Source organism: Schistocerca serialis, chromosome 7, assembly GCF_023864345.2.
Source record: "Schistocerca serialis cubense isolate TAMUIC-IGC-003099 chromosome 7, iqSchSeri2.2, whole genome shotgun sequence".
Classification (NCBI taxonomy): Eukaryota; Metazoa; Arthropoda; class Insecta; order Orthoptera; family Acrididae; genus Schistocerca; species Schistocerca serialis.
The window spans coordinates 36,030,314-36,052,745 of NC_064644.1; the positions used below are offsets into that span (position 1 = coordinate 36,030,314).

At 38.3% G+C, this 22,432-nt stretch overlaps 1 protein-coding gene across 2 annotated transcripts in view; it reads right to left on the reverse strand.

Annotated features, from left to right (window-relative positions):
* Window positions 1-22,432, reverse strand: part of LOC126412137 (protein mini spindles) — a 145,664-nt gene that overhangs the window by 25,793 nt on the left and 97,439 nt on the right. For both annotated transcript variants that reach the window (XM_050081584.1, XM_050081585.1), the window contains exons 21-23: window positions 22,171-22,293; window positions 10,262-10,414; window positions 9,977-10,180 (exon numbers count right to left, since the gene is read on the reverse strand). In XM_050081584.1, the coding sequence (XP_049937541.1) occupies window positions 9,977-10,180; window positions 10,262-10,414; window positions 22,171-22,293 (480 nt within the window). The remainder of the gene's footprint in view (window positions 1-9,976; window positions 10,181-10,261; window positions 10,415-22,170; window positions 22,294-22,432) is intronic.

Sequence of the window (22,432 nt, forward strand, 5' to 3'; positions counted from 1 at the left end):
TTAGTAGTACAATCTACTAAATATCTACAAAACGCATCACTATAACACAAAAGCAGGCAGAAAAGAATATTCTTCCATATAAAAATTTAAGACAAAACTGCTGTAGATGGAAACATGAAAAGCAGAAGCCAAAATAGTTTCCATAATGTGTATTTCAGAACAAGAACTTCAACAAGTAGTGAGTTGCCAAGAAATAATGTACTGGACACAACTGCCTACCCTATAATAAGAACAATGAGGCTTATGTTACTGTGTATGCTTATTCTTCTTTAACAAAATCTAACAACAGAATGTTGTTTCAATCCACAATTAAATTTTCTGCAAATTGTTACCCTTACTAAAAGCTAATCATCTAAATAACGAAATAAAAGACTAAACATAAATGTTAACACTAAGTAATACACCAGTCCAACTTAACAGAATCTGCTCACATTTCTTTAGTTCTTCAGGAATAAACCATCCTATAACTCAATTAACATAAGCCCTCGTAACGACACATGAATAAGTCACACAGTGTAGGAATTGTTCCATTTCATTTCATAGAAGTTATTTCATTATTTTCTGTCTTAACTTACAAAATACAATGAGCAGTAGGGCAGTTAAAAACCTGCATAAAGCAAGCGGTGAAACCGAGCGCTGAGGGCGCACACACCATCTAACAGCAGCAGGATAAAGAAAGGCACAGTTTGCCGCTGTAAGGTGCTGCCACCAGCCTGCGAAGTATGCAACCAATAATCTGCAACTCTGTTTTAAAATTATAGCTGTAAATAATGGTTTTTGTATTAACCTATACATATTGTTAAGAAGATCTTAGTTTTGAAAGTATTCTGAACCTTCATTATTAAAGCTGTAACGAGTCATGGCTTTAGGCTTAAGTTAAAATCTAAAGGGATTTCTATCTACATCTACATTTATACTCCGCAAGCCACCCAACGGTGTGTGGCGGAGGGCACTTTACGTGCCACTGTCATTACCTCCCTTTCCTGTTCCAGTCGCGTATGGTTCGCGGGAAGAACGACTGTCTGAAAGCCTCCGTGCGCGCTCTAATCTCTCTAATTTTACATTCGTGATCTCCTCGGGAGGTATAAGTAGGGGGAAGCAATATATTCGATACCTCATCCAGAAACGCACCCTCTCGAAACCTGGCAAGCAAGCTACACCGCGATGCAGAGCGCCTCTCTTGCAGAGTCTGCCACTTGAGTTTGTTAAACATCTCCGTAACGCTACCACAGTTACCAAATAACCCTGTGACGAAACGCACCGCTCTTCTTTGGATCTTTTCTATCTCCTCCGTCAAACCCGATCTGGTACGGATCCCACACTGATGAGCAATACTCAAGTATAGGTCGAACGAGTGTTTTGTAAGCCACCTCCTTTGTTGGTGGACTACATTTTCTAAGGACTCTCCCAAGGAATCTCAACCTGGTACCCGCCTTACCAACAATTAATTTTATATGATCATTCCACTTCAAATCGTTCCGCACGCATACTCCCAGATATTTTACAGAAGTAACTGCTACCAGTGTTTGTTCCGCTATCATATAATCATACAATAAAGGATCCTTCTTTCTATGTATTCGGAAGGGCAAGGTGGGAGGAACATTGAAACATGAAGTTCCAGCACAGTTCTCTTTCTGAGTTAGAAGGATTGCGAAGTAACAAAGTAGCATGTGGTGTGATGCCCACATACCATATTGTGTGGTAATTAAAAGGAGCACGATCATTTTTAAACGACCTTGGGTGGACAGGAAATTATTGTTACATATAATTCTGCAATATTACGTAGCTATTTGTCAAGTAAGCAGAAGTGGCAATGTTATTAGAGGGCCAGTGGGAAGTCTTACTGTGAAGGAGGCAGACATTACGCTGCAGCATTACCCACTGTTCTGGCCAAATATGACAATAAGAGTGAGGACTTTGAAGCCACTGTGTAGAAGCTGCTAAACCATCAATTGGTAGCAAAATCTCGCCAGAGGCTGCAATATGTCACTAAAAACCAAAAAAGGACTGGGGTCAATCCAATAAAAATTAAGTTGGTTGCTTGACCATTTTTAATTATTTTAATTTTTTATATGTTATTACCCTATAATTGAGAAATTCAAATCAGTTTTTAAAAAATTACCTTTCACCTTTACTGAATTGTAGCCATTTTCATTTGTAAGTGCGCGACGATGTTTCAGTTTAGAGACGTTAGCAAAAATATGAATATCTCCGCACTGGGTTAAGTTACAACATTGCAATTGACACGATTGTTTTTAGAAAAGTGTCCTCTATAACATTGTCTATTACACAAAATACCCTAAATTCAAAAATCAGACAAAATGACCTCCAAAGGTTGGTATCCAAATCCACTTTTTAGGCCCAAAACTACGTCTTTTTCCTATGATTAAATATCATACACTACTAGCCTCATATAGAGCAAGAACACTTACAAATGTTTCCTTAATTTTTCATGAATTTTTGAAATTTGAAAATTTTCATTTTTTGTAAAATTTGTGGTTAGTAATCTCAGGTGGGACTGAATATAAAAGTATGATTTTTGCACAGTTTGTACACCTAAATGATAGCAACGTATTGTAAAAATTTCAACACTGATATCTGACTGAACAACGATATGAATTTTTGAAAATGAGGAGATAATTCCCATTACTCTACAACTGTCTTATGGCTGTTGCCTATTCATGTGCGACATTTGCAGGATATAATCAATTATTATTGAAGTAAGATACGGAATTATACACAAAAAGTGGAAACCACTGAAATAAACATTTGTATTATTTTGACTTACTTAAAATAAATATTTTCAATTAACATCCTTCGAGATGCGGCTATTGCTAAACCTGGTGGTGAATGTTAAGAACACTTATTTCTTCAGTCAGCTTCTGTGGTATAGAATAAGACCTCCCAGTTGCTGTGGCAAGTTCAAGCATCTAAAGTTTCCTTACAACATTTTTCATTGATATCCAAACTTTGTCACTAGTAGATTTCTTGAATGATGTTCTTGGGACAGCAGGATGGTAAAAATGCACAAAAACATCATTGTTTTTCCAAACTTATTCATTCAATCTCTGCAAGCCACCACTGTCCATCATACACACACACCACTATTTCATTCAACGCTAACGACAGATGTAATTTTACAGACACAATGATCCTCATAAATTTCGGTTTCTGATGTTACACAGCAACGAACAAAGTTTTCTGCAATGCCAAGGAATTTGTGGAAATGCCTTTTTCCTTTTATTGCTATACAGCTTTCAAATCTGGGTTGAAGTGTTGTTTTCATATGCAGAACCACTTCTTTCTTGATCAGAAAATAGGTAATGCCTGAAAAATAGGTAATGCCTTTAATATTATCCTTGTAAAAGACAAACATGTCATGGGTGCCTATTTTGTATCTTTCCATCATTGTGCTGATTGTTTAGGTACTCAATAGCACCGAACGGTCTCGTACTCGACTTAGAGTCCCTGCGTTATTCAGTATGCATTTCAGTAGCAATACCGTTCAGGTCTAGAGAACCAAAGCGCTGTTGTCTGTTCGCATCGCGCAAACCAATCGAAAACAAGGGGTCGCAGATCCACGCATGCGCACTGCAGCGTGCACAGCGCCACGAACACAAAGCGGCTAGCAGACGACACAGGCGCGCTATTCATTCAGGTATCGAAAATTGCGTTTACGTTGCCATAACACACGACGCCACATTCTATCGAGTTGACGTGCCCGTCTTCATCGCCCTTGCCTCCTCCTTAACAGTATCAGGCACAGTATATCCATCTCCACAATTCTCAGCTGAAATGCATAAAAATTTTTACAGTTTCTCTGACCGCATGTTTCCATGCATGCATAATAACGATAGCGTCCACATTGTACTTTGGTGTGTGTGTGTGTGTGTGTGTGTGTGTGTGTGTGTGTGTGTGTGTGTGTGTGTGTGTGTGTGGGCGCGTGCGCGCGCGCGCACGCAGGCAAGTGTATACCTGTCCTTTTTTCCCCCCCTAAGGTAAGCCTTTCCGCTCCCAGGATTGGAAAGACTCCTTACCCTCTCCCTTAAAACCCACATCCTTTCGTCTTTCCCTCTACTTCCCTCTTTCCTGATGAAGCAACCATTGGTTGCGAAAGCTTGAATTTTGTGTGTACGTTTGTGTGTCTATCAACCTGCCAGCGCTTTCGTTTGGTAAGTCACACCATCTTTGTTTTTAGATATATTTTTACACACACACACACACACACACACACACACACACACACACACACACACACACGAGAAATTGAGTCTGAGAGTTTCAAAGAATAAGAAGATAAACATAATGTGGTTATAACTCGCTCCTAGAGATCCAAATGATTTAATAGCCCACTTCCCTATATGATGTGTCAACAATTTGGATCTCTCTTTAAAAAAAAATATAAAATAAAATAAAAAATAAAAAACAACAACAACGCATTTTAGAGAGCTCCTGCAGTTCGGCGAAGTTTATGAGATGCAAGTCATGAATGAAAATGTTTCGTATATGGTGCCACAGTCTAAAAATATTACAGCAGAGCTCTTTCATCTCTGTCTACTGTGGTTGAGGATTCGATCGCAGATAAATACTTGTGACAAGCAAGATTATGGAGATGACTGCTGCTAGTTACATTCCCAGTAATTTAAGTTGTGCTCTTAGATTCCTGTCTAACTGCATACTCTGAAATCTCTACATATTCGGAAAAAAAGGTGAATTATTTCCGACAAGAAAAAATATAAAGCTCACTGTCAGTTGTTTTCACTCACAGCAATTTCATATTTTAAACACACAGAAATCATGAAATCATTACTGAGGAAGTGCGCTCTTACATGTAAGTAATAACGAATTTGCGGAAAAATCTTAACTTACACGAGTAACAACGTCTCAGGACATGTTGCATATATGAAGAGGGAAAAATTTTTTTTTGCATCCAACAATGTGCGAAGCCGCGACCTTTCGTATCGCATTCACATGCGCTAACCACTTGGCCACGCCTAACATTAGGCAAGTTGTTATCAATTCTTGTAGTATTGTGTAGGGGAACGAAGGCTGACTTCGTTGCCAAACGGTGCTGCAGAAGTCATAAATGCGTGATAGTTTGGAAGGTTTCCAATATCAGGCTTCAAGTAATTGTTTTCCATTGTTACTTGAAAGTTGTAAACACATTTTGACAATTACTAACTAACCCATTTGTGGGAAACAGTACTCACAGGCACTAGTAACGTCAGTTCACACTCGTGTAATATACGTAAGCAAAGCCAATGTCTCGATATTTAAACTCTTATTTGCATAAAAATAACACTTATTTTGAGAGAATATTGACCGAAAACTACTTTTTTTATGTAATCATTCACAGTAACAACCTAACCTAACCATATTTCTAACACAGGAACTCACTTTCCAACCGGATGCGTCCTCTGGTGATTCTTTAGTAACACAATCACTAAATCCAAAGCTAAAACCGCTAAATATGTTTAAAATAACAAATTATAGGTGTACATAAACCACAGCTCAACAACTGACAGGGCCAGACCGAAATCCAAAACCTCTTGGTACAATTGTGGTAAAATCAGTGAGAGGACCGTTCGGTAACATATCTCAGAAGCTTACTGAATAGGATATTTCAATAAAGAACCGAAAATGACGTCACTACCGAGACTAACCTACTACACCGATCAGTATGAAAGATACAGAATAGGGCCCCTGTACTGCGAGAATTTGGTCTGTGGTTGATCTTTGTAGGCTAGCTTTACTTCACATTTTGTTGTAGCTCTTACTCCATCACATACATTTTTACCATGGCACGATGCACAAAAGTGCTATTCAGCCTCCAACCCAAAGTCTACTTTGTGGTTGCACAGATTTGAAAAATTCTTTTTGTTCTTATACTGACTACCTCTTCCATCTGAAAAGTACATCAGCTTCTCAACCTTGGGAAAATTTACTTTTATGTAATTTATTATATACTTTTGAAACACGTGAACAGCCAAAGTGTTGTGCTCCAAGAGTCACTTAGAATGCAAATTGAAGATCTGCAAACTTCATCTTTCTCATTTTTAAAGTAGAGAATAAATGGATGCACTCTTGCCTGGTCATTGACCCATTCGTACCCTTGTATTGCATCCTGAATCACAAATGTAAAATTTTCTACAAAATCAGCTAGCACTATGCATTCAGTTTCATGAAGTTTTGCTTTTTTGTCCTTCAAAAACTTACTTTGGAATTTAGAAAGAAATTAAAGATTCCAAGTACACTTCCCGAGATTTAACCATTTTACCATTTCTGCCCTGTCAGTTGTGACCCACTGTTTGAAGGTAATACTGTCTTGCATTTCCTCATATTCGTGAAACAATTCAATAACGGTTTCCTTACCAGGGCATTTATTACACAAACGTATCATGCAGTCATAACTGTTAGTGTCACATACCATTAATTCTTTGTAGTTAATATCACCGAGTTTTGCACCCGCAATCATCAGCTTGACATTTTGATGATAGAAACAAACACATACGGAGTGTGTCCCTGAGGATCCAGCCAAATTACACCACTTAGGGCAGAGGTCACAAAATTTTGACCTTCCAATTTTGCATTCAGGATGAGAACTTTTGAAAGCTACATAAAGTTCATTTAAATTTGACAACATTAGTCGTTTCTGCTTTGTTACTTTAACTCCATTTATAACAACTCTCTTGTTATCTTTGCAACCCGGCCACATTCTACTGTTTGCATTATCTTCAAAAAACTGCTGGATCTATTTAATTGTTTCTTCACTTCTACCTACTCCTTTCTTCATTCCTAAAACTGGAAGAATGCCTTGCTCTTTAACCAATTTTCGGGTTAGTTTAACCAAACGATGAGAAACGTTGAATTCGTGAACTATTTTTTCTCTCGACCACGAGTCAGGGAGCAAACTTAAAATTTTAACTTTTTCCTCTTTAGATGTCACTGAACATTTAATTTTTAATTTCTCTATTAAGCTGAAATGTTCAGTGCCAGATGATGCTGGTGGTGAGTTTTCTTCTTCTTTAGAAATAATGTTGATATCTGTGTTATTAAAGCATGATTCCAAGTCTCTTCTAACTTTGTATGAAATTTGTTGTACCTTATTTTCAATAATTGCTTTTCTTTTTCTGCTACTTGATTTTATTATTTTCGAAGCAAGATGTTAATCTCTCTAAATTAATTACAAATTACACACAGAACAAAGCACATAACACACTATACACTCTCGAAGTATATATATCCACTCTAACAGAGGTTTCAGAACAGACTAACTACAACAGTGCCACACCCAGCAATAATGTCCTTCTTTATTGACAACAAACCTAAGTGTAAATGGGCATTTTTATTACCATAGACAAAAAGTGAATGTTCCTATTGCTTAATATTGCATTATTAAAAATAAAAAAACTAAATGAATATTGGATGATAGTGTTAACTAAATATATGTCACAAATTTTATCACAATGAAACAATAAACCATTTAAATAGGCAACAGCCATAAGATCAGTTTTGGAGTAATGTGAACTATTTTCTCATTTTCAAAAATTCATACTTTTGTTCACAGTCAGATATCAGAGTTAAATTTTACACTACGTAGCTATATTATATAGGTGTACAAACTGTACAAAAATCTTCTTTTTATATTCAGTCCCACCTGAGGTAACTAACCACAAACTTTACAAAAAATGAAAATTTTCAAATTTCAAAAATTCATAAAAAATTAAGGAAACATTTGTAAGTGTTCTTGCTCTATATGAGGCTAGTAGTATATGATAACTAACCACAGGAAAAAAATAGACTCATAAATCACTCCTCATTTGTTATTTTTCGGCCTAAAAAGCGGGTTTTTGAAAATTTTGATATGAAACTTTGGAGGTCATTTTGACTGGTTATTTTTGAATTTATGGTACTTTGTGTAATAGACAATGTTGTAGAGGACACTTTCCTAAAAACAATGTCAATTGCAATGTTGTAACTTAAGCCGGTGCAGAGAGATTCAAATTTTTGCTAATGTCTCCAGACTGAAAAATTGTCACATTCCTACAAATAAAAATGGCTGCCATCCAGTAAAGGTGCAAGATAAATTATTTTAAAAAAATGTTTTGAACTTCTCAAATATAGGGCAATCACATAAAAAATTAAAATATTTAAAAACGGTCAAGCAACCATCACTGGACCACTTCATATGGATTGACTCACTAGTAGTATTTATTTCTATGGTGAATTTAAGTATATTTTATTGTCCATAGTGACAGATATATTGGAAAAGTCATGATTCATCGTCCTCTTGTACAAGTTAAGTAATACAAACTAAGTGTTTATAAGAGCAACAAGCTTTATGACAGTGTTGTTACTTCAGTAGATGTTTAGTGTGTCCTTTTCACATAGTGTGATATTTTATCAGCAACATTTTCAGATCATAAGTTGGTTATACATAGGCCTACATAAAGTGCTTAAAATTATTATTGCCATATTATGCAAAGCATCAGATTTTGTACACAAAGTACCATTTATTTTATTACACTGACAAGCATAATAAAAGCAGTTGCAGAAGACGACAATAAAAGGTAGTGTCCACACTTTCATTACTACAAAAAAGATCATAACTGTAATATTCAGAACATACAATTTTACTGATGCATGGTGTATGACAAACTAAATTTATGTTTCAACAAAAGTGCAGGAAAGTGTTTTTGCTACATTGCACTGAAGCACTATTAAGTGAAAAATCCTTCACTTTGAAAATTATCAGGAAACATCAGTATAAAAATCCATTTTTCCAGTCGGTGCTCAATTATGTGTAAAGATAATGTTTAAGAAAGATGTCCATTAGTTTCAAAAATTACAAACACCACCACCACCACCACCACCACCACCACCACCACCACCACCACCATAGTAGCTACACATCTTCACTGCTTAGCAGGCTCTTTTCACTCACCATTTCAGTGTTATTTTATATAAAAGTGTCTCAAGTTTAAAATAGATTTATTCTGTACCGATTAAAGTGTTTTTTGCCACAGTAACAAAAGTAATACATGTGTAGGGTCCATATTGTTTGTATGTTGCTATTTCAAAGTGGTTATGACTCATGTTGTGTGTTCTCCTCCGCCCTGTTTGCTTGTGAAATTACTATATTGGTTCCCATTGTTCAAAATTAAAGATGGTGTGATAGGGCTTAACTCTGCAGTGCTTGAAGTGATTAGTGAAATTGACATTGTGGTCTTACTGCACATGAGTGTCCATCCAATGTTAAGTACAAGTCCGATCACCAACCATAGTCATTTATAAGCGAAAGCAGATCCGTATAAGAATAGAATTGGGTGGGGCATTGCACCCTGCCTTTCTACGCTTTTATAGTTTTTATTTACAGCAGAGATCTGCAGGCACAGATCTGGAAACATTAACATGAGTAAAATTACCCACAAATAATAATTACTGTAAATGAAGAAAGTGTTTCAAGTACCAACAGTGGAAATTTTGGAAAAGGGGCTCCCAGTGAGCCTTTACAGGGAATGTTTTTCACCGGAATGACATCCTCATAAAAATAAACGAAAACATTTGTTAATAAACTCTTCATACAATATTTTTCAATAAATCTGTCATGGTTGCAGTACATATGCTTGGCAACTAATTTCGAACCAACCAGTTCATTCTCAAGCCTGACTTACTGAGCCTGCATTTAAAGTTTGATTCTCACTAAGTAGGCATATTTTGTTTGCAATAGTCTGTGTTTACACTGTACAGCATGTATTGCCACTTTGACGTTTGTTATTAAGATCAAGCATTTCAATGCAGCCTCAGTAGGTCAAGCTTAAGAATGAACCAGTAGGTTCAAAACTTGTTGCCAAGCATATGGACTGTAACGGACAGATTAACAAACCCTTCACAAAATATTAAAACAGGATGCTGATCCTGTATCAACAAAATTTTGACACTTAAAAATAAATAAATAAATAGTGAAGAAGCTTACCTTTAAAATGAGATACGGCACAAATGACAGTGCCTCCTGTTCAAACATGTTGTAATTTTCTTCAATTAGGGAGTCAAATACCGTATGCAGATACTCCAGCCCCTTCAATATCACTGATGGGTTTGTATCAAAGAAACGCAATGTCATCCATTTTAGTATTAAATCCAGATTAGCAACTGTTGCTGCAGGATTGTTTGGCAGATCCTGAAGGAACAATATCAAATTAAAATTAACTGATTAGCCTTCCATGAAATCTGTACATGAAAACATTTTTGCAGCTTTTACCTCATTCAGCATGTCAATGGCCTTCAAATGGTACTTAAAATCTGAATGGAACATGTTGGCTGTTAGCGTTCTGTTAACATTGGCAGCTGTCATAGCATCTTTTAGCTGCTCCACAAACTCTTCCCTCGGTGATGTGAAGTTCCATTTCAGTACCTAAACCAAACCAGTTTTTAAATAACTGTTTCTTTGTGCACTTATAAAAAGTCAAGAAGTAAATACTGAGTTAGCAAAGTGGGGAAAAAATACATAAAACCTTATCATACTAATGACGCTATATGTAAGCATGTGTCTGGAGGTTATATTCTGAGGTGTTTGTAACAGAAGTATGATTTTTAGAATGAAGCATAAATCCAAGACAGATCCGGCCTTCAAAGTTGAGAATGGGATTTCTTGCAACCACTAGATTAATTTCGAACATAATTGCGTCATTTCGTAATGCCATCCATATAGTCTTCAAGTGGAAGTTTTCAGTTCTCTTCCATAATCAGTTGCCTTTTGTGCATAGACGAATAATGATTGGGGGTGGGAGAGCAGAGGGAAAAATCAAATTTGCTACATGGCTAAAAGTTTCAATACTTCACTTAGGATGTCAGCACTGGCACCAGTAATAATTTAGACAGTGGCAATATTACACAGGCCTCATTCTGCTTTTAGCTCTCTTCATACAAGTGCATTTTGCAATCTTTCACGAAGAAGAGGTTCATACAGTTGTTTGGCCAGTAAAAAAAAAAAAAAAAAAAAAAAAAAAAAAAAAAAAAAAAAAAAAAAAAAAAAAGTGCCTACCTGCTTGCCTTTTAGGAATACGAAATTCCGTTAAAGATCTCACCTTTTCTGGGTCTGGCCACACACTTTCATTTGACACAATGTGTCCAAGTATTTTGATATCTTTTGCTCCAAAGAGACACTTTCCAGGACTAAGTTTCAGTCTGCCTTGTTGGAGACACTTAAGAACAGCCCTCAGTCTTTTTGTGTGTTCATCAAATGTCATCTAAATAACAAAGACATATCATCCACTTCAGGTGACTTAGAAGATTATCCATCATCTGTTCAAAAGTTGTTGGTGCATTACACAAACCAAACAGCATTACCTTAAACTCATACAGGCCCTCGCGGGTTATGATTGCAGTTTTCTCACGATCAGCCTCATCTACTTCGATTTGCCAGTATTTCGAGTACATGTCCATGGTTGAGAAAAACTTAGCCCCTTCACACAACCTAGGGTATCGTCAATTCGTGGAAGAAGGTAAACATCCTTTTTAGTTATCTTATTAAGCTTCCTGTAATCAACACGAAAGCGTCAACTGCCATCCTCCTTCCTGACGAGAACCATTGGTGACGACCATGGGCCCTGCAAAGACTGAATGATTTCATTCTTCATCATTTCCTCTACCTTGTCGCGAATTATTCGACATTCCGTTGCTGACACATAGTATGCTCTATGGGTTATTGGTTGATGGTCTCCAGTGTTTCACCGTTGATTTGTGTAATTTGCTCTTCACATGTGGATTGAAGCAGTCAGAACTCTTGAAGAATGGCAAGCAGCTTCTTCTGTTGTTTCTTAGTGAGATCTGGTGATAGGTGAGCTAGAAGATCTCGTCTCTTAACGGTAGCGTTAATTTCGCCCACAGACTCGGCACGGGAGATTTCTATGACGCTCAGCTGTTCTTCAATTAACGGCTCAGCGTTTGCTACGCACCTGCATCTTGGAAGGATCTGCGGTTCTCGGCGACAGTTAACTATCCACAATTCACCGGATCCATTCTTAAACAAGACGACAGAGGTTGGGATGACCAAGTTAATCTTCAGTGATATGCTTCTCTTACATTCCACTACACAATCCACGAGTTGATGCGTGGCATGACACATGACTGTTACTTTTCTAGCGCTGACTGCAGGAATGGTTACTTCATCTAGCATACACAATCTCCACACACTCTGATGTGCATCTTCCTGTCCACAGTACCTCATCTCGTTTACCATAATCTTCGAGCAACCACACTCTCCAATTACCTGAGAAGCTTTCAAAACGTCCCATTCGAAAATAACATCGTGACTACACTCTTAAGACAATGAATTCTAAGGGCTGTGTATGGCCACGTACACCCACACAAATGGTACATCTTCCTGTAGGTTCTACACATTTCCCATTAGCCACCTTCAGCAGAGATGTTTTGCTGTCGACGAATACGCTTTTCTGCAACTAGCAACGGTACTTCTCCGAAATGACTGAATATGATTCTCCAGAGTCCTCAAGAGCTTGGGAAGGTCAGCCATCCATGAGGATATTGACGTAGTTTCCTATCATTTTTGTAATGATCGACGTAGGAGGATTTCTCTCTTCAGTGGCGTCATCCCCAAGGAAGGTCGCATCCTTTAGTTTTCCAGGTTGTGGTGGCTGGGTGAACAGCTGGAGCTTCTAAACGGCGATGGAGAACTTTATCAGTGTGTTAACTTTATCAGTGTGTTGGGGAGCGTCCTTGCGGTGATGGTGACCTACGTCGTCCTGCACCCACATCATCTTGTTCATCTTCGTCGTCCTGGAGTTGGCGTTGGCTAATATTAGTCTGCTGTCTTCTGCAGCGGGTATCATCAAATATCCGCCGCCTTTCTCGACAATAGTGCACCACATGTCCCGATCATCCGCAGTATAAACATACTGGTTGGTTATCCTGGGTCCTCCAGACGTCAGTCTTCCTTGGTGCCCAAACAGGTTCCTCATGCGGCATTGTAGGAACATAACTTTGCCTGGGTCTCTACTATTTTACCGTTTTAAAGGGAAATGAAGGATGAAAGGTTGGGTTCAATGTCTGTTCCACTTCCTCCCTTATAAACTCTTGAAGCGTCTGTTTTTGCTCGCAGTGCAATCCAAATGCCTTCTGAACTTCCTCTCTCACTATCTGACGAACACTTGTGAAATCAGTTCCTTCCTCCATCACAAACATCGATACGACGTTTGGAAGCCGTTCAAACTTCTTGCGTGTAATTCTTTTTTGATGCATTGTCACGATATACTGGCACCATTTTATGAAGTTGTCTGCTGTCAGAACCTTCATCAGGAGTAGGATTTTATCTGTGTCTTCAGCAATCCTTCATGAGATGTGCAACCTTATCTTCCTCATTCATTCTAGGATCCACTATCATACATAACTCCAAGACATCTTTAATGTAGGATGCTCTAGTTTCTCCTGGTCGCTGTGCCCTGCATTTTAATTTATCTTCAACCTTGCACTTCTGTCGTGTGTCGCCAAAAGAGTTGCGCAGTTCCGCCTGGAATACTTCCCAGCTTGTGAACTAATCCTCATTGATCTCATACCATTGCTTGGCAGCGCCCTCCAAGTAGAGAAATACGTTAGCCAAACACACGGTGTCCTCCCATTTGCTAAATTTGGCTATACGCTCATATACCTTCAGCCTTGTTTGGATCTAAGCCATCGTCACCAGAGAACCCGGAAGGATGTCTCATGTGGTGGCACACAGTTGCTGTCATCTTAACATCCTCTCCTTCTTCTGTCTCCGGTAGACTGCGATCTGTTGAATATGGCTCCAACTCGGGTTTCTCGCCACGTGAACGGCGGCTCTGTCGTAGCCTGAAGGGAGCCACTGTGTTGTCGATAATGTGTGCTATCACAAGTTCCAATACCCAGTGACTCCACCAGAATACTGTCACATAGAAGAAGGTGCAAGTACATGAATGACGAACATTAACTTCACTTAACGAAGGTTAATTCAGCACTTGCACATACAAGAGTGCGGAGTGAACTGCTCAAATGGCTCTGAGCACTATGGGACTCAACTGCTGTGGTCATCAGTCGGAGTTTGTGGATACTTCTAGAATGTACTTGAACCAAATATAGAAATTAAAATTCTACAGTTCAGGTGAGTTTTGAACTCACGACCCTCCATGCAACCGTCTAGTATCATAACCATTACACTACAGTGACTGTGCTACTCCGCTTCTTCTGCGACAATATGTACTGTATACACAGGGGATTTTAGCATCAACCAGGCAATGGATTTTCGAACCCTATTTAACCAGTTTTCTCAGGAAATATATTTTAAATATGTATCTACATCTAAGGCTGATCAATATTTCATCCACAGTTGCATTGGCTCCTAAAGTATGAGCTGATTGTGAAATTGCCACAGTTGTATCACAGTTCACTCCTAGAATTCTCTCTTCATTGAGAAAGCAAACCTCCCAGCCAACTCTACAAGCCAAAAAATTTCCACGACCAGTCCTGTCTATTTAAAACAGATTCAGCTGCTTCCTTGTTAGACCTGAAGGCAGCAATTAATAGCAGAATTCCCAATAAACAATTTATTTCAATGGAATTTGTTTCCCTGTACTCAGAGATTCTGACCGTCTGGCTTATTGAGAAATTCCTGAATTTACAAATTTTTACATTTCACAACTATATCCAATATATCTTTTGAGAAAATTTTCTAGTATGCTCCCACATGCACAATTTTTTGGAAATTTTTCAGATTTCCCGGCAGCTTCAATAAAGTGTAGGGTGGTACTCTTACATTTCAGGTTGGCACACTGACAGCTCATTTGTATCAGCTTTTCCCATAAAAAATAATTTAGTTGGCCGATCTGTGTCCCTGTCGTCTTCACTTTCAGTAACATCCGACATCTCATCTACGTTATCAGATTCATTGGCAATCACTCACTGTTTCACGATCACTTTGAATAGAATTTTCAATGGTAATGTTGCTCTTGGGATTATCTTAATCTGAACAGTCACCACCACATTCCTCAATTTCTCTTAGCACACATTCCTCAAAATTAGGATCTTTAGCGACAACTTTTTTGGATTCACGGGCATAATCACTGAACTGAAAATATTACACTAACTGCATTACGGAGTCCTGGGGACTTAAGTTTGTTGTTTACGAAGTGCGTCTCGATAACAGACTGCAGTCACCTAAACAGGTGACTTGGCTCCCCACCATAGAAAAGTAATGAGCAGTGCGTGCTCACTGATCAAGAAATACACAAGTTACTGCAACTTCCTACTTCCTTGGAGTCCCAGAGACTCCACAACACCAGTCAAGGGTTAATATAAAAACCTTGCTTTACAAAGGCTTGTCTATGGCTCAGAATGACAAACTTTTGAAGAAAGCAATACAAATGCCAAAAAGTGGTTTCACCATCCAATAAGTCTCTCCAAAAGGAATCAATACTTGTCTCACTTCTCTTGTCGCTTGCACAGAGAGAAAAAATTCTACCAAGAAGTTACACAAATTCTCAACTTTATCACACTCCTTAGCATTCATCCAATTCTGCAGTGAGAATTTCTGTAAAATGTTTGGGATTCTATTCTTGCTAGGTCTTGGGCTGCTATTTATCACAGCTGAGTCACGGAAGTTTATGTATCTACAAATGTTATACTTCAAGGAGGACTCTAGAAGGAGGTGTGATGCACATTTTGATCACGAAGACCCCACACTCAATCCTGAAAGTTAATTTCTTTGGCAGGAATAAGAATAAGTTTTGTATCACATACTGATTTTACAGCAGATAGTGCATCATTCTGAACTATTATGGACAACATCACATCAGCAAGAATAGGAGACAAAGCACTGTACAACAAATGTGCCATGGAGACCATACATTGGAATGCCTCCCACAAGAGAGAGAGAATCTATATTAACCTTGTTTCTTTACTTTGTCTGCATTAAGTGGAACTGCTCTTAAATCAGATAGATGGAGATGATTGCAATGACAGAGTCATAGCCTATGCTGATGATCCGTTGGTAGTTTTATCAGCAGACGCAAGATCAAAATTAGATAGCAAAACCCTCTATACAACATGATAATGGTACAATGCAAACAAATTAAAAACCATGGTTCATTAAACAGCTTATATACTAATGAAAGTACACTACACAGACACCCAGTGATAAAACTAAACAAAATATACATCGAAAAAAAGAGAACCGCATGATACTTGTGAGCAAATGTTCATGACAAACTTTACTTCAACTAATACACAAAACAAACAATGAATAAGACTGAAAATTTTTACACGGATTAGCACATTTCAATACCACACAATATATACTGCCCATCACACATAACATACCAATGCACCAGCCTTAGGAACAGTAGCAGGGGTTTAGGAAAAACCTAAGCACAGCCACTGCTACTCCCAGTTTCTTCCATGAAGTACAGCGTTATAGAATGGGATATGCACACAGCCAGAATATTCCTTGACCTGAGCAAAGCTTTTGACTCAGTAAACTATGAGCTCCTCTTAAAAAAACTGCGGCCGTACAATATCAGTGATGCATCAATGAAACTTCAGTGTACCAAACTTAGACATGAAATTGACAATAAGATCTTAACCTTTAAATCCACAAGTGAAACAGTGACACAGGCTCAATTCTTGGATCTTTCCTCTTTTTAGCAAATATTAATGGCATTGTACAACCCATTGACTCGCACATTGTAAATTGTGCTGATGACACCCCAGTTTTATTTGATGGTAAAGATTGTGAGGAACTGAAATTTTCAGTAAGTAATGGTATACCAGAATTAAGTTCATATATTCATGCACAAGGATTAAAAGTCAATGTAAATAAATCCCAGGTGCTAATATTTACAATTGGCAGCTCACACCACTCGTGTAAATGAGGTATGCTGCATAGTGGCAGAGGAAGCAAACGAGTTTAAATTTCTAGGGGTCCATCTGAACTCAAACCTCCGGTGGATTAGCCACATTAATGCCATATGTAAAAAAGTCAGAAATGGGCTGTATCTTCTTCGCCAACTGTCCAAAATGGTGCCCATCCACATGCTTAAAACTGTGTATTATGGGACAATCTATCCCTATCTTAGCCACTGTACAGAAACATGAGGTTGTGCTGCAGACATTCACCTTAACAGAGTACTATTGCTACAAAGAGAGAGGGTTAAGGATTGTATATGGACTAGGCTACAAAGACTCTTGCCGTGATGTTTTCAGACAACATAAGTATTTCACTATATACTCTTTGCATCTTTATAAATTACTTTTTTTGTCTCGCAGAAAACTGAAGTAACTAAATGTAGTGATATACATGACCACACCACCAGGTCCAAAGAGAATTATTACCAACAGAGAACAAGATTAAAAATGACGGACCAAAGCCCATATACTAATGGAATGATATGGTATAATAAACTGCCAGAGTCAATGAAAAACAGTAATAAAAGCAATTCAAATCAAAACTAAAAGAATTCTTAGTTGAAAAGTGTCTATTCACTCAATGAATTTTAAATGGTTAAGTTTAAGAGCTGTAAAACAAAGCATAAGAAAAATAACTGGCTGTATTAATTTGTGTAACATGTACTGTATTTTGACAAGCATAAATTTATTGTTTAATTACTACCTGTAACACTAAGATCTAAATGTATTTTATGTTTGTAACTGTACTTGGCTTTTGCAAAAGGCATTGATGACAACACACAAAATAAATAAATAAATAAATAAATAAAATAAATGAAGTAGCATGTTTTGTGGCAAGCATGCAGGCACACAGCCTCATCCCTGTGATGAACAGGATAACTGTGAGGTCCGGACAGAGGAGTGTCCTCCTGATAATGACTGGCATCAGCATTACTTCAGTAGAGGCACTGTGCGAGATGTTTGTCTCTTTCAAATAGAAGTAAGCCTCAAATATCATGCTGAATTCCAATGGCTGAAGATGGCAAGACCTGATAAGGTCAGGGATCATACAAGACAAAACATTGAGCAAAAACTGCAACTGAATTCTTGGCGAGTGGACACCTGGTAATGAGTGGGACCAAAGTGATAAAGGTCGCAAGCTGTACACCTTTTTCCTCCAACATAAGGGACTGGTTATGAATGAAAATGAGCCTATCCAAGCCCTGGGCACGGCCCTTATCCAGCAGATTTGCGGAGCATTTCACTTGCTGACAGTGGTGATTGCCAATGTGGGGAATATCTGTCTTTGTTGATTTTAGGGGAGGGGACCAAACAGCAAGGTCATCGGTCCCTTCAGATGAGGGAAGACAGGGGAAGGAAGCCGGCCATGCCCTTTCAAAGGGACCACCCTGGCACTTGGCTGAAGCAATTTAGAAAATCCCGGAAACCATAAATTAGGATGGTCGGACACTGGTTTGAACCGTCATCCTCCAGAAAGTGTGTCCAGTGTGCAAACCACTGCATCACCTCACTTTGTGAACATGGATCTCCTGAAGATCTTGCTCTGTACTGTGAGCGATGCAGCCACTTACACAGAAACATACCAGGAATTACCACAGAGAGACTACAAGAAACACTCAAGGATGCAGACAAATGGGAACTACTAAAACGAACACACAGAACAAATGTCTGAAACTGAACGCACTATTTATAATGAAATGAGATTATCAACATTCAGTTAGATGACAGTGAGACGAATGGATTAGTTCAGATGACTCCAGCACAATGGACTCTTGTGACACTAACACCAACAATGACAAATGATGAATAACCTGTACACAAAAAATGCTTTAAATGATGAAATAGTAACACAAAGACAAATTAGAATAGAAACCTGTTAACCTACTAACAGGATAGTTTGTGGCCAGTTATTGCAACAGGCTCCACTCAAGACCTGTAATTAGCCTACATTAACACAAAAAACTGTATCACAAGTAATCTAGATAATTAACACATATACAGTATAAAACTGTAAACGAAATCTGGATATTAGAACAGTTATGCGAGAGATGGATTGGATTGTGACATCCCAGACGTGAACTCTAATGTAACAAACTAACACTATGTGCTGCCCAGGGATGTCTGGTTCGATAACATATTCCGAGACCATCTCCCTTAGCAGCAAGGGGAAGGAACTATAACCAACACTAGTATTTCCTATCTTCTTCCCCTCTTCTTAAAAATTTTGCACAGTTCCATTTCGAAATTGCATGTAGTGTAATTTCAATTTCAGTTGTATCCCAACCAAAAAAGAACAAAAGATCTCCACACAGCCCCACCTCCACATGGTGCTGCATGTGCAATGGTGCCTGTAGCCTCAGCTCCGTAGTCAAATTTTTCTGTGCAGTGGGGGGCTGTGGGTGCTGGCAAAGAGGAATGAGTGGAGCATACGGCCTGCACAAAATTTACGAGGTGGTGGACCCTAGTTGTCTAAATGCAGCAGTGGTAAAAAAAGGTCTTTAGGAAGGGGATGACTTTTCACCCTGATTGACCACATACCACATCCTCATTTGAAAGCTCGCACGCAGAGAATTTTTTTTTTTTTTTGGGGGGGGTGGGGGGGGAGGGGGGGGAGTGGTGCAGACTTTAAGGCTTATTAAATCTTTTATAGTCAGCTCTTTCTGCAGGTACATTCTTCGACATAACTGGATCTCAGGAAAGGTCAAATGTTCCATTTACTATTTTTAAGGGAGAATACCATTTTTCATAATCTTCTGATCTGAACCGTCCTCAGTTCCTTGCTTAATAAACCTCTGTTCCAGAACTCTGCTGCAACTGCATTAAATGTTAGTGAGGTGACATAGTGTGAACTCTGCTTTGTTTTACCACAAGAAGCAAATTTTAACATGGCAACTAGAGAATTGTAGGTGTTACAATGCACCGATGACTGAACTGTTGTTGGACGACAGCAAGTTTTACAAGTATAATGAAGTGATTGGACAAAAAACTGACAGTGCAGATTGCACAAACAAGAATGTAAGAAATAAGGAGTACACTGAGCTGGTTGAGACATTTCTAGACGGTATTTCAAGTGAGGATCACAGTGTGATAAAAACTAAGCTACAAAATTTAACTTCAAGTTTCAGAAAAAATTCTTCATTTGTGTGCTTTGTAATAATTACTGTTATATTAAATTCATCTTTGCAGCTATGGCACATGAAACAACAGTGTCAAATGAGGGAATACCTAAAAAGTACGCAAGCAGACAGCATTTGCTGCTGTGAGTGAAAATTGGGCATAAAATATCATATCATCAAAATCTTTTTTAATTAACTGTTTTTAGATGTAGACAACACACCAGACTGTAAATAAGTTTCATTACAGACCATTACCGGCATTTTATTCCAATAAAATTAAACACATTTAGTGAGAAAAGTACACATTTTCTTGTAGCTGCAGAGACTGATCCAACATACCTTCAATAATTTCAGAAATAAGCTCGGAATGAAGCAGTTCTCTTTAAACAAGTGCAAAAGGTGGGGTGGTGGGTGGGCGAGTTATACTAAGCCACTACTGCAGTGAGTGGCAATAAAATGTTGCTTGTACTATGTAAATTATTTTACAGGTATTGCGTAATTCTTCTTTCGAGAAATATTCTCTGGCCTGTTGAGAATGCACCAGTCCTCGGTCTGCAGATAAATCATGAAAAAATGGCAATTTACACCACATAGGAACGGACCTGGCCTGCTGGTCCAACCTGTCAGATACCCACAGTACTGGCCCGTCATGATAATTCGCTCACTTGAGGCCAGCAATTCAATTCACTCCCACAGTCATGGATCACTAACGGAAAGTTGATTAATAAGAGACTGCAGTAATCACTCAGTGCAATGAATAACTTTAGCGATTTGTTTGGATCTGAGTATTCGTACATCATGCCTCCCTGCCGCTCTTGACGGCAGCTGCTCAGCTAGCGGTGGTGGCAGCCCTGACAGCAAACTGGGGGAAGTGGGGGAAGGAAAGAGTGGGGAAGGATGGAGTGGGGGGACAGCACACAACACCCAGCTGTAAGTCAGCTTCGCCCAGCTAGCAATGATACATGGCATCGCCATAAACAAACCATTTCATCTGCTGAGCGAAGAATGAGAATTTCCAGGGTGAGTTTCTCTCTCTCTCTCTCTCTCTCTCTCTCTCTCTCTCTCTCTCTCTCTCTCTCTCTCTCTTTTTTTCTTTTTACCTCCCCCCCCCCCCCCCCCAACACATTTGAAATTTCCTGATATTCCAGAACTTGTGGCAATTTTTTTTTGTATGTGTGTGTGTGTGTGTGTGTGTGTGTGTGTGTGTGTGTGTGTGTGTGTGTGTGTGTGTGTGTAACAGTTGAGAAATAATAGTTGTTACACACAAAATTAAGAAATTTAGTTCACAGGCAACAATGTAACGTAAAACATATGCACAAAAACATCTTGAGTCTCACAAACAAGTTTTAATCAAGACGTGTACAACTTAAATTATTGGAGAAAAGCTTTTTTACATAAATAGATGTAATTAAGATCCAGTGTGATCACAATTTGAAGCCAACTTCAGTGAGGTTGGCATACCTTAATTACAAATGCAAAGTTTGAAAATAGTCTACAATTTGTATTTGGAATTTTTTCCATATCTGGAAGCACATATTAATGAGAGCAGGTATTTTGAATGGAAATAATTCATCTGTAGTTCAAAACTTCAGACATTTGTCTTTAGTCAGTTTTAAAAGTAATTACCATGAATAAGTTTTCTGCCTACATAGGTAAGATAACAGTGAAGAAAAGTGAAGTGTCAGAAAGGAAACTGAATTATCTATGTTCTTGTGTTTTGTATTACTTATTTATAAATAAATTTATATTTCTATGAAAACCGAATTTCAAGCCTTCCTTTTATTTTTATGGACTGCCTAAAAATATTTGATCCATTCAGCTTTTTAGTTTGACACCATTCTTGGTATAAATTGTTCCACATTTGTGGTACCTAATGAAGATAACACATCATAAAATAATCCTTTTAAGTTTTCTTTAAATCACATCCTCTCAGACAACCAGGGCGGTAGTTAACTGAATCTCTAATTTGTAATTCACCGAGTATCTAATGTTATTTTTCTTAAGGATCTCAAAATACACACGATAATCTGAAAACACACAAAAATACTGCACCAGGAAGAAGGCAAGTGCCTTCCATCCCCCTAATTATATGTACATCTTACTGAGTTGAGGTACTTACTTTTAACTTTTGTTCATCAAGTAACCTCTGATGTTTCTGGCCATTTATTTGCAACAATGGAGATGTATCTGCTTCTTCATCTTTTTTTCGTCCTCCGGTCTTTCCACTTTTTGGGGCAGCTGCCTGTTAGTAAATTAAAATGACGGTTACAGGTTATCCATTATAAAATATGAAGTCAATCTCTCTCTCTCTCTCTCTCTCTCTCTCTCTCTCTCTCTCTCTCTCTCTCTCTCTCTCTCTCCTGCCCCTGCCCCTCCCCTGA